General features: G+C 48.3%; 1 protein-coding gene across 1 annotated transcript in view; it reads right to left on the minus strand.

Annotated features, from left to right (window-relative positions):
• The window catches only part of UBTD2 (ubiquitin domain containing 2), a 42,640-nt gene extending 30,218 nt beyond the window's left edge, over window positions 1–12,422 (minus strand). Inside the window, exon 1 of the mRNA XM_063169054.1 lies at window positions 12,330–12,422. Within this exon, the coding sequence (XP_063025124.1) occupies window positions 12,330–12,399 (70 nt within the window). The 5' untranslated portion in view covers window positions 12,400–12,422. The remainder of the gene's footprint in view (window positions 1–12,329) is intronic.
• Between the last annotated feature and the right edge of the window lie 204 nt (window positions 12,423–12,626).

The following is a 12,626-nucleotide window of genomic DNA, read 5'->3' on the forward strand; positions in this document are numbered from 1 at the left end:
GGGCACTGCCAGGGATCCAGGGGCAGCCACAGCTGCTCTGGGCACCCTGTGCCAGTCACTTCAATCCTAAGTATTTAAAATCCCCCAAAATTAGAAACTTGATCAAGGCCTCCTCCTCCTCACAGCAATGCACAGAGAGCACCTTGTGAGCTGGAAGGACCTTGGAGGAGGCGCAGGAACCTGCCCTCTTCACTTCAATTGCTGAAATGAAGCGAGATTAAAGCAGCCAGAGCCTTTCCACCTTTAGCAAATTAATCTGATCTCTTTCAGAAGTCCCTGAGCACACCGGGCTTTAGCTCTATTAATGGCCTGAGTGGTGCTTGCTCAGTGTTTCCTACGGACACACAGCCCTTGAGGAACTTCCTTTCAAAGGCAGGGATCACAGAATTTGATTGAAAATGCATTTAATTCTCCACAGCTCAGGGCAGGCTCCACACTGGCAGCCCAGGGATGGTGCTGGCAATGCTCTCTGTTGTTCCAGAGCCAGCAAAAGCTGAGGCAGGGCTCGGCCATGGGCTGTGCTTGTCTTTTCTAAAAAGCTCCTCACCATAGTGCTCCAGGAGCTCATTTCTCCTGTGGCATCACTGCAAAGCAAGAGCAGAGCTCTTTGTCAGGACAGATGCACTTTTCCTACTTTTCCCCATTATTTAAGGCATAATTGATGTAATAACAGGTTAAATAAGTGAAGATGCTGGACCCTAAAGTGACTGCAAGAAAAATTCCGAGTTCAAGCAGAACTCTCCATTATTACACAGATCCTCTTCTCATCCCTGCTGCCCTTTCTGCAAGGGAAAATAGCTTCAAATTAAGGATGAGAAGTTTGACTGGCAATGAGAATGCATTATTAAAAAGAGATTCTTATTTCAGGCATCTGAAAACGGGAGCCCACCTCTCCCACAGCTCCTCAAGGCAGGTGGGATCATTTGGTTTAGGGAAAGGAACTCCTGAAAGCATTGCAGAAATCAAACCCCAATACCCAAAGCTGATTTCACTGCAGTAGTGCAAAGGATTCCTAAGAATGGCTGCATGCAAGTCCATGACAAACTCACTAATTACCGTGCTCTAATGAGCAAGCCATGCCCAGGAAGTGCTGATTCCACAGCTCTGAACAAAGGCATCTCAAAGCCCAGAGCAGCACAACTGGGGCCACTTTCAGACCTGAGGATGAGCAGGAGAAAAATGCATTAAAACCTGAGCAGCATCCACACAGCTCCCTGTTATTAGCATCAAAACTGCCTTTAACAAACATCAATCCCTGAAATATCTTGGTAGAAAAATGCTCTGTGAGAAAAAGGGCTCCTAATTTATTAACCTTCAACAGAAACCAGCAGAAGTTGGAAAGTTTCAAAACACAAGAAAAGAAATGGTGCAGATCCCTGAAGCTGAATTGCATGGCAAGAGTCCCCTCAGCTGGAAAAAATGCTCTGATTAATTCATAATAACCAAAGCAGACGTGTGAAAGAAGGAAGGGTGAAGGCAGTGAGCAGAGAGAAATGCACTTTATCAATGGCAGATGAACCCAGCCTGGAAATTTGGCAGGCAGAGCAATCAGATAGCGACAGAATCCTTGAGCAGGCAAACCTGGAAAGAGTTTCAAGGCAAGATTAGATCAGTTGGTAGAATTTCTAAGGCAGAATATTCTGTTTGACACAGCACTGAAGCAGAGATACAGAAGCCTTTGCCATCTTGGACTTTGCACAACTTTAAGCTGAATTGTCACTACTTAACACTTAATAAAATGGATTTTTTTAGTTAATAGAATGGATTTTGAACAGGCTCAATGATCAGATCAGCAGCTCAGCATCCCTCTGGACAGAGCTGCCAAGAGATGTTAAAGCAGGACACTGGCAGCAACCAAAACACTTCCTCCCCCACCTCAAAAATATCTGCAATATTTTCCTAACTAATGTGAGCTCAATGCAAATTATTAACTCTTGGTAATAAGTTTCCCAGCACAATAAGATAAAATGCTAATGTGGTTCCTGCAGCACACCAATCATCAGGAAAAACATGATCAGAGTCTGAAAGAACAGCAGGGGCATTCCTAAGATAAAACACTTTATTTGGGATGGATAAAGCAGGAAAAAAAATTATAAAGGAACCTGTTGATTTCCCAAAGCAATATTATGAAGAGGCTGTGGTAAGCATCAATTCCAATAAGTTTAAATTAAAAATTCTGGGGGAAATTTGCTCCCTGAGAACTGATCATGACTGATCCTGGGATGGAGGAAGGCTGGGAATGGGGAGTGTTTGGAGCCATCCCACTCCTATCATGCTGATGATAAAAAAGAGAATTTTGGGTTCCTGTTTAAGGGGGTGATTGTGTTTTCCCCACTGCTGAGCACTCCAACACTCCAAAACCCAGCAGATTATTTCAATTTTCAAGCTAAAATTTCAATTTTCAAGCTGCCAGAGTGATAATTTAATCAAAAGCCACGACTTCTCCTCCTCAACTTTAACCTAATTCCTACAACACCAATATTCAGGAGAACTGGAGAGGGCACAAAATGACACCAATATTTAGGAGAAAGGGCACAAATATTTAGAAAGGGCACAAATATTTAGAAAGGGCACAAAACTTCCCAGGGAGGCAGAGCACACACAGCCCTTGAGATTCACCTCTAACAACAGCTGTGAAGAACCTGTGATGGTTTCTAAAGGTTTGTGTTATTTAGGAGAATAAAACCCCCAAATCCAAGTGTTTTCAGAGGTCTACAGAAAATAGTCTCTGTCCACACTCAATTAGAAAGTCTCCATTCTGAGGCAGAGCTCAAGAACTGAAAGCTTATTTACAACTAAGGGATTTTCATTCTGGTGCTGCCTTGTAAAACCAAACCACAACAATCTGACAATGCTGCTGCTCCTTTTTTATTCCCAGCTGCCAGACTAAAATCTTGTATTCCCTGCTCTATTTTCCAGGAGTTTCAGATAAAGCCAAACCCATGCCTGGAGGATTTTTGGAGCTATTTTAGTGCTGTATTAAAAGGAGAGCCCTGGATACACACAAGGAATGTGATTTGTTGGGATGCACGAAGGCAGCAGAAAATGGGATTTTGCTGTAACATCCACGTGGGGCCATCCCATCTGTGAGTGACTGGAAGTGTGTGACTTCAGTCAAGCAATAATCATGTGGTTTTCTGTTGAAACTCGAGCTTTTTTGGCACCAGAACTACTTTTAGATCTGGATAAACACACAATGGAGAACTGTGGATGTGAAAAACACACAAAAGAGTGAGAACTCATCTCAAATGAGCATTTCAACCTGTCTCAGGATAATATCCAATATTGATCAGCACTTCACAGAAGGTATTTTTGTTCTAAAAGCGCTCATATTTATAGCAACCCATGTGCTTTTAACGAACTTATGTGGGCACAGAGCAGAAAAAAATCACCAAAAAAAAAAAAAAAAAAAAATCAGTCTGCTACGTGCTTCACCGAGCCAAGTCATCAACATGCAACTCATGAGTGAAATCTAACCCTCAAAAAATAAAGTTTAAATAGCTCTGTGACAGCTTTCCTCTCCTTCAGCCCTCCCAGTGCTCCTGCTCAGCTGGGAGCTGTGATTTCCCAGTTTCCAGAGCAGGTTTGGTCACTCCAGGCACGGGGAGGATGGGAATGCCCAGGGAAAGGGGGATTTTGGCTCAGCCTCAGCCATGGGGCAGGGGCAGATCTGGGAATGCTGCTCCTTGGAAGTGGGAAGCACTGGAGTGCTCAGCTGAGCTTGTTTGACTCTGAAAAACAGAAAAGCTCAAACCTGAGGCATCAGCAGCAGATCCTGCTCTGCTTTAGTGTGTGGGTCTGGGCTCACATCAGGGGATGCTGAGCTCTGTGCACAGAGCAGGGAGACAAAACAATTCCTGCTCCAGCTGGGCACCAAGGACAAATGACCCAAATCTCAGCCCAGGAGCACAAACAAGAGAAAAAGAAGAAGGATGGGGCTTCATCCAGCTGCAATGGGACAATGAACTGCAAGGTGCAAATGGAGCAGAACTGATCCCAGGGACAGAGCCCGTGCCCGGCCGTGCATTTTGGGGCCATTTTGGTTCATCTTGGGTGCAGCCCTGGCTGGGCTCTGGTGCTGCCCAAGGTGCATCCATGGAGGAGATCCTTTCCATAAATCCCTGCTTTATTCTTTAGCTCTGTCTGCTCTCTGTTCTAGCTCAGCATTCTCAAGGCATCACTGCCACCAAATTTATCCCACCTGGGAATTCACTCACCCAATCTTTGGGTGACCATCATTCTTTCCAAAATGTGCTTCCCAAAACACTTCCCAACTGCTCCTTCCCTGTCTTCTCACCCTGGGGAGGGGTAACAAGCTGGGAGCAGCCACAGCCATGCTAGGTAGGAATGGGGTTTGTACCTGCACTAAAAAACCATCTAAAATACATTTGTGCGTTCCAAGATTTGGGTGTCCCCTTCATACTCAGGGCTTCTCTCCTCTGAGGGTCAGGGAGGCAGTGCAATGCATCAGGAGCATTTAAAAGCTCAATATTCTGCATTAAAGACACTCTTTTGACACAGCCAGCCTCTGCGTGCACCTGAGAGGGAGAAAAACACACCCAAACCCACTGTGAAGGCACAAATCCAGCACGTGTGGCACCGGCAGGGCTCGGTGACAGCTTCTGCAGGAAATGCTTTGTGCAGCCAGTGCAGGGGAATTAACAATTTTCCCTTCAATTCTCCAGCCAGCCATTATCCTGCGCTTGCTGATGCTCTGCTGCAGGCTCAGGTGCTCCCAAAAAAAAAAACCCCAAAACAATTGGCAGAGAGGAGAAAATGGCATTTGGCAGCTGCAGGTAGCCTGTGCTGTTCTGTAGGTGCTCTTTTCCAGAGTCTGTATTTACCCAGGCAGGCAGGAATCACAGGAGATGAGAGCTCTGTGGCAGGGAAATAAAGCAACAAAGTAAATGCCACGGAGAGATTCTTCTGCTGAATCCACAGTGCCCTTCATCACAGCATGGGAGCAGAGCTGCAGCTCCATGACTGGATTTTAAAAATAGAAAGGTAACAAGCTTCCAATCCCAAAGTGATGTGCTCTGCTTCCGATGCCATTTCAGGCCTGGGAGTGCTCTCAAAGAGCACACAGCTCCTCTGGGAGCAGGTGAAAAATGCCTCCCTCCAGAATCTGTTGTCTGAACTAAGAGAATTATTTATAGTTGCCACATTTATTATACATTATTATAAACGGGAAGCTGTTACGAGCTATAAAATGTTTATCATTTCAGGGGATGAAAAGTAATTTATTTCTAGAAAAGTGGTGGTAATGCTAGACTGAATATATATGTTTTAAGAGTAAACTTTCCCTGTTAAACATGTGCAGAGCCACCATGCTCTGTGTGACACATTTTCCCATTTTAGCCTCTAATCTTTTCCCCCTGGGCACTACCTGTTCTTGCTGCAAACTACTGAAGCATTTTCCACTCCCGTTTGTGAAGTGCCTCTGCTTTCATGGTTGAGAATGTGGGGGGAAAAAAACCACATGACAGATCATGCAGAAACTCCCCAAATCCCCTCCCTTCCACCTCATCAGCAGCACAAGGATGTCTTCATACACACACACAGATAGACAGGCACACAGAAAATCCTCCAGCACATCTGAGATCCTCCAGAAGCAAAAAAAAAAAAAAAAAAAAAAAAAAAAAAAAAAAAAATTCAGTGCTTCAGAGCTGTGCCCATCTCCTCCCACAAATGGCTTTCAAGCAGGGCTTTGAATTTTCCTTTTAAAATCCTCTCCACTGAGGAGAGGGGGAGATGGGCAGGGAAACGGACACTGAGAAAAGGCTGGAGGGAGGAGCTGCTAAAACTGCTCTAATCCACATCCCCAGCAGCGTTCCTGCTTTGGGAAGGACAATTTCCAAATGTTTTCCATCAGGCCTGAGAGGTCAAGTGGCTGTGGAGCAGCTCCTGCAAATTGATAGCATCCAATAATTGCTCCTGCATTTATTACGTGCAGAACCTGCAGGGCCCTTGCATTTCCCAGGGCTGGGGAGCCTCCGAATGAGACTGATGGTATTTTAAATATTTAAGGTAGTCTAAGAAAGCCTCATTCAGCATTTGAGACAGTTTTTAAAATAATCCTACAAGGGGGATCAGAACAAAACCACTTCCTGCAGTTTGCCGTGCCCCATCTTTTGTCCAGCTCTCATTGCATTAAATCTGAGTGTGCCAGGGCCAGCACAAGGCAGCAAATGCAAAACTCAGGTTCCAGCTGAACCTTAAATAAACCACAAGAGAGGTTTTCCCTGCACACAGGTCAAACAGGGCAGTATCAGCGGCCATCCTGTGCTGGAGGTGTTTTCCACACTCAGTGCCACCAGCATTCCTGCTGCTTTGGGATGCAGGAGGCTTTGCATCCATCACCTTTTCTGCTGTGGATAACTCAGTCTGAAACACTGAATTACACTGCAGACACAGCCCCCACGGGAGGGGAAACCTTTTTGTTTTCTTCAAAAACAAGGAAACAAACCAAATCTAAAAAAATCCCCAACAAAACTGACAAGTTCATTTACTTCCTAAGTAGTTGCACATTTCTGTTTTGTCAACTCTAAAATGCCAGACAACACAGAAGCAGCAGATGAAACTAACTAAAAACCTCAGAGTGCAAGAAAAGTGTTTTATTCTACAGTCAGGTACTGATCCCAGCTTTGTTATTCCTCCACAGACAGCACAATTTATTTAAAAATGCATCAGACATTTATACACAATGTCTGTCTAGAAAAGAAGATGAAGATTGTTACATCACACTCTAAATTATAAGGAGGAGTTATATTCCCTTCTCAATCATGGTCATTTGCTCATGAATTTCCAAATCTTTATATTCTTTCTTTTTTAAAGGCAATCAAAGCAATTAAGGCCAACTTGACCCTTCCTTGTACCTGCAAGAAGACTCACAGGAATTTGCAACTTAACCACGAGGCAAATATGTATTTCAGGCTTCAACTGTATTATAATTTGTGACTCATAAATTATATTATTCAACATTCACATGAAAAATAATAGCTATCACATTACTTGCTGCAATGAGAGTGCATGGCTGCTTTGTAGAGTTTATTCAAACTGGCAACTAATAATATTTTCCATTTATCAAAAGTCTCCAAAGCACAATGACTGTTCAATTTATTGTATTTAACATTCAGTGAAGGAGGATGTTGTCGTTTTCAACACTGCAATCCAAAACAGAGAAATTAAAATAAATCACTTCATCCAGAAGCCAAACAAACAATTACATGGAGGAACCAGCCAAAAAGGAAACCAAACAGCTTCGTTTGCCAGCCCTTATTAACAGCAAAAATAACACTTTATTTGGGTTTCTGAGAGCCCCCTGTTATCACCTGGAAAACAAAACCGAGTCCTGTATTTGACAAATGAAAGGTGTCACAGCAGCAGAGTGACAGCCAGGAGAGGAACACCTGGGACTGAATTATCAGAGGGTGGCAGCACCCATTCCCAGACCATAATCACCTCCAGGAGGCTGTGGGTGCCCAGCCCTCGGGAAATAAGACTTATAATAGATATTACAGATAATATAATAGGTAGATAGTATAATAAAAGGCTAGTTTTATTCCAAAGCCATGATAAAACCCCTTGTGGAAATCAGAGACTCCTTTAGGTTGGAAAAGACCTTTAGGATCATCATTAACCCATCACTGCCACCTCTAAACCACACTCCCAAGTGCTCCATCTACACATCCTTTAAATACACCCAGGCATGGAGCAGGAAGGATTTGGAGCAAATTTCAGTGTCATGCTAAGCCTTTTTGGTTATTTCATTAAAAAAAAAAAAATCCAAAATGAAAACAAACCATACAAAACACCCCCCCAATAGGACCTAACAGCAAAAGCCAGCTCTGATTTCTGAATGTTTTTGCCAGCTCTGTATTCCAGACCAGCAGGAACTACCTGAAATCCAGAGGTGCCTCTTTCAGATGGCAGTGAAAAACCATCCCAGCCTGCACCCAACAGCTCCAACCCACTGAAAAATCCCTCTGGGAGACTCTTTGTGTGCTCCAGCACAAAAGGGAGGCACCAAATGCTCTTAAGTGCTCAGTCATGAGCTGCTTGTTTAACCCCCTGTGCCAGCCAAGCAGAGCCCGGCTGTATCAGTGCAATTGTGAGCCACAAATCTCACTGCTTAATATGCAAATTCCCCTGGTCAGTCTTGCAGAGAAGCACCATGAAAGCACTTATTGTGACTTCCAATTAGCCATGTGATACGCAGCCCTGCACAGCACTCAAGGAAAATATTTAAGAAACTGTTGTCCAGTTGCTGAGAGCAGAGGTGGAGCACAATATTTGCCTTTCTCTGAGTTAATGAAGCTCCAGCACTGCATCAAACTCCACGGGAGGAATTGAGAGTTGGAATAATCTCCCATTCTGGCAGCCTTATTTCCACTTGGCCCTGTTCTCACTGCTGGGCGATGGGGGCAGCAGGAAAGAAGACAAATTTCAAACAGAATCAGCATCTTTGCTCCCGAGGAAGGGTGACAAGAACTGCAGCAGGCAGGAGAGCATCGTGTCAAGGAGAGCTCAGCAGCAATCAGACAGCTGCAGCCAAAATCCCTAATCTGGAATGACTCCTGCTCCCAGCCACTGGATTCCCTGCTTTTCCCTCACCCCACACGAGTCACTGTCTCGCTGAATTCACCACGTCAGACAAAATAACATGCAGCTTCTGAGAGGGGCGAGAGCTGCCACAAGAGAATGAACAGGTTCCTCCTTTTGCTTCTCAAAAAGAAATTGAGGAGCCCTCCAGAAGGACTGGCCTGTGGGGTGGGAGCTGGCACAGCTCTGCTGGTTTTGCTCAACTGAACATACCTGATGTACAGGCACAAGGGCAGAGTTTGCCAGCAGTTCATTCCAAGCCCAAAGCAATGCCAGAAGCACAAGTGAAGAGGTCACACAGCTGGGGAGTGGCTGCAGAACAGTTATTCCTCCCTGCTCCCACCGTCCTGCAGGAACTCGGGCACCTCTGGCAGGGCACAGCTGGAAGGGATGCAGCGCTCAGCTCCTGAAACCTTGGGCTGTTGGGTGGGAGACAGCTGAGCTAAAGGGATGAAAACCTGTGTCTATAACCCAATTAATGATGTCCTTTAATGACTCCCCAATTAATCCACCCAGGACACCCACGACAGTTTGGTGCTGCTGGGTTTCAACACACCGAGCATCGAGGCAGCAACTTTTCCTGCCTATGCCAAACAATGTCCTGGTGAAATGAGAACTTGCTAAAAAGAGCAGTGCTAATGAAACAGCTGGTACCAATCTGCAAAGCCCATTTTATTTCCAGCCCGATGGGCAGAGCAGCATCTGTTAAATTCTTGGTGAGGAACAGCCTCCTCCTGCTCCGGTCACTGCAAACAGAGCTGTGCAATAAGCTGGGCTTTTGATTAGCTCCATCTCACACATGCAGGCACACCTGAGGATCCACACCAGCTCTCCTGACACACACAGGCACATCCTGACCTTGAAAAATGCCCATAAGGAAAAGACAAAAGCAGCACACGTGGCCAGGACATGCCGTCAGCTCTGCCAAGCTGCACACGAGCAACGGGAAGTGCTGGCCACGGACAAAAACACTGAGGAGAATACAGGGATGTGACAAATCCTCCTCTCAACTCCAGTAACACAACTGAGCACGATTTTACCACTCCCCACTGCCCTGGAATAAATTGAAACCGGGATGAATCAGACTCGAGAGCTGGCTCTGCTCTCGCAAGCATCGCACACAGCCACTGCTGGCTGATCCAGCTCTTGGGCGCCCGCAATTCTCCAGGAAACTTTTCCATTCTGGGGAAAAGACAAAGCCTCTCCAAAACAAGTCCATCACTGGCAAGCTACAATCATCATGTTCCAAAACACCTTCCCAGGATTTCGAAACGTTCTGGCCCCGCTCACCGACAGCGATCTGAAAGCAAATGTAGCGGGCGAGGTCACAACCCCCGAGCCGGAGGAAATGAGCCTCACTGGGGAACAGGAAAAAGTCATCTCTCTGCACAGGTCTGAACTCCAAACCATGCTCACTTCTGCTTCAGCTGCTTCACTGGCTGATGCCTCCAGACAGAAGCTCCCTGGAGAGAGCAAGCCAGGTTTGAGGCTTGGCAGAATTTGTAAAGCTCGGAATCAGCACGGGCTGGACTTTGGCACCTGGGGAGTCACATTTAGGGGAGATACTCAGAGCTTCCCCCAGCTTAACCTACCCCCCCTTTCCTCCTTGTGCTGAGGCAGGAACAGATCTGTAGCATTACAAAACAGGCTATTGCACACTGGAGCTGACTGTTTAAGACAGTCCTAAGAAGCTCATAATTCAAGTGAAATTTCAGCGCTTCTCACTTTGGCGAGACAACCTTAAGGAACATTACCCTGAGAGCATGAATCAACACGAGCCAGCTGACACGAATTTCACATCTCTTACATCTTGAAAGCCCAGCTGCTGTTGTAATGCAGCAGGCACAATGGGTTATTTAACCCCAGAGCAGCAGAGTGCCATGCCCTGGGAGCACCAGGCAGGGACACAGAGCCTGCATGGATGGAGCCTGCCCACCTCACACGCTGCTCTGGGGCGTGGAATCTGTTTTACAAGAAGCCTGATCGTGTTCTTCTCCTATCTCATTCATTCGATATCACAGGTGAGATAAGAGCAAGGAAATTAAACCCAGCCTATTTCTGTGACATGATCTCACCTCATAACACCAAAGCACATCTCAAGACAAGCACCAGTGGAGCTTTTAATGCTATTTTTTGGTCAAGATTTTGGGCTATGTGATGATTCCTGCTGTTCTGTTCCTTTGACTGGTCCAGTCTGCTCAGCACACCTGCAGGTTTTTACTGGTTGGTAAATGTGCTCAGTACAGATGCATCTTAGGTAACACACTCCTTCTCTTTTTACTAATAGAGTAAGGAAGACTCACACTACTCAAAGCTATAAAATTCCTTTCAATGACACTGATGTGATTAAATCCACAGGAGGTTGTGGAGCCTCCCTCTCTGCAGACATTCCAAACCCATCTGGATGTGTCCCTGCGTCACCTGCTCCAGATGACCCTGCCTCAGTAGGGGGGTTGGTCTGGATGATCTCCAGAGGTCACTCCCCAACTATTGGAGTCCTCAACCCCAATTATTCTTGAATTCTGTGAAATCCCACACAGCTCCTAGCAGCTGGAATTCTGGTGTTTCCATGAACTCTGTATCTGGCATGAACCAGCAGATGGTTGGTTCAGATACAACTCCAAGTGCTGCGTATTTCTACATTACAGAATGACAGCAAAGGCACTGATGGAAAGAACACCCATCAGCTGGGACATCCGAAATAAAAACCAGACTGACAGATAACATTCTGTAAAACACAAGGAAAAACACAGACCTAGATCAGCAATTCTCCTCCTGAAATCTGCGGACCCTGCATGCACGAGGACTACCTATAAGTCAAGTGTCCTGTTGGTAGGCTGACTTTAAATGACTATAAAACACACACAGCTCAGCTGGAGAACATCAGGGGTCCACAAACCTGAGAGGGTTGAAAAAGCAATCATTCAGGCATTTAGCTGGAGAGAAACCCGCCGGTGAAAGGCTGCTGACACTGCAGCAGCGTTTGCACGCTGGCTTTGCTGCCCAGGTCGGGCTGCGCTCGCAGGGACCACGCTGCTCCGTCCATACATCCATCCATGCCTCCATCCATCCATGCAGCATCTCCAGCCGCTCCGGTCCCACGGGCGGCTGGGGCTGGAGCCAGGCACCTCTCCCGGCTGGAAAATAACCCCGGGCCCCGCAGCACTGCCAGGATCTCAGCGAGCCGGGGAATCATTGCCCGCACACCGCAAGGAGGGGAGCCCGAGGAAAACAAACTTCGGGAGCCCCGGGCAGGGCCTTTCCCCAGCCGGGCTTTATTTCGGCAGGGGCCGCGTCCCTGAGCCCCCCGGCACTGCCCGCCGAGACAGCCCCGACACCGCTCCGGTATGGCCCGGCCCCGGAGCCCCCGGCACAGCCCCCGGCGGACACAGCCCGGTATAGCCCCGGTATAGCCCCGGTATAGCCCCGGTACAGCCCCCGCTGCGGCCCCGGTGGGCACAGCCCAGGCCATCCCCCGGTACAGCCCCGGTACAGCCCCGCACGCCGGGGCCGCGGAGCGGGGCGGGGGCTGAGCCCCGGGGCAGCGCCCGCCGAGCGCCGCCGGCCCGGCAAACTTCGGGCGAACGAGGCAGAGAAGCCGGGGGATGGCCCGGGGCACGATCCGGGCCGGGGCCGGACGCGGCTCCCTCGCCCGCCGCAGGCCCCGGCCCGCAGCGCCCGCCCCGGGGTCCCCCCGCGGGCCCCCCGGGCCGGCCCGCAGCGCTCACCTCCGGTGCCGTCCGAGTTCTCGTTGAGGCTGCCCGAGGAGTCGTGGTGGGAGCCCACACACCCGCCCATGGGGCCCGCAGACCCGCCGCCGAGCCGCCCCCCGCCCCCCTCCCCTGCACCGAGCTCCGCCGCCGGCCGGGCAGGCGCGATGGCTCCGGAGCCGCCTCCCCGCTCCGCAACGCCGCCCCCGGGGCGCGGCCTGCGCCCGGCCCTGGCACCGCCCCGGCACCGGGACCGCCCCGGCACCCGCGCCGGGACTGGGACCGGGACTGGGGCCGGCACCGGGACCGCGACTG

Source organism: Melospiza melodia, chromosome 14 (assembly GCF_035770615.1).
Source record: "Melospiza melodia melodia isolate bMelMel2 chromosome 14, bMelMel2.pri, whole genome shotgun sequence".
In the NCBI taxonomy this organism is placed as follows: domain Eukaryota; kingdom Metazoa; phylum Chordata; class Aves; order Passeriformes; family Passerellidae; genus Melospiza; species Melospiza melodia.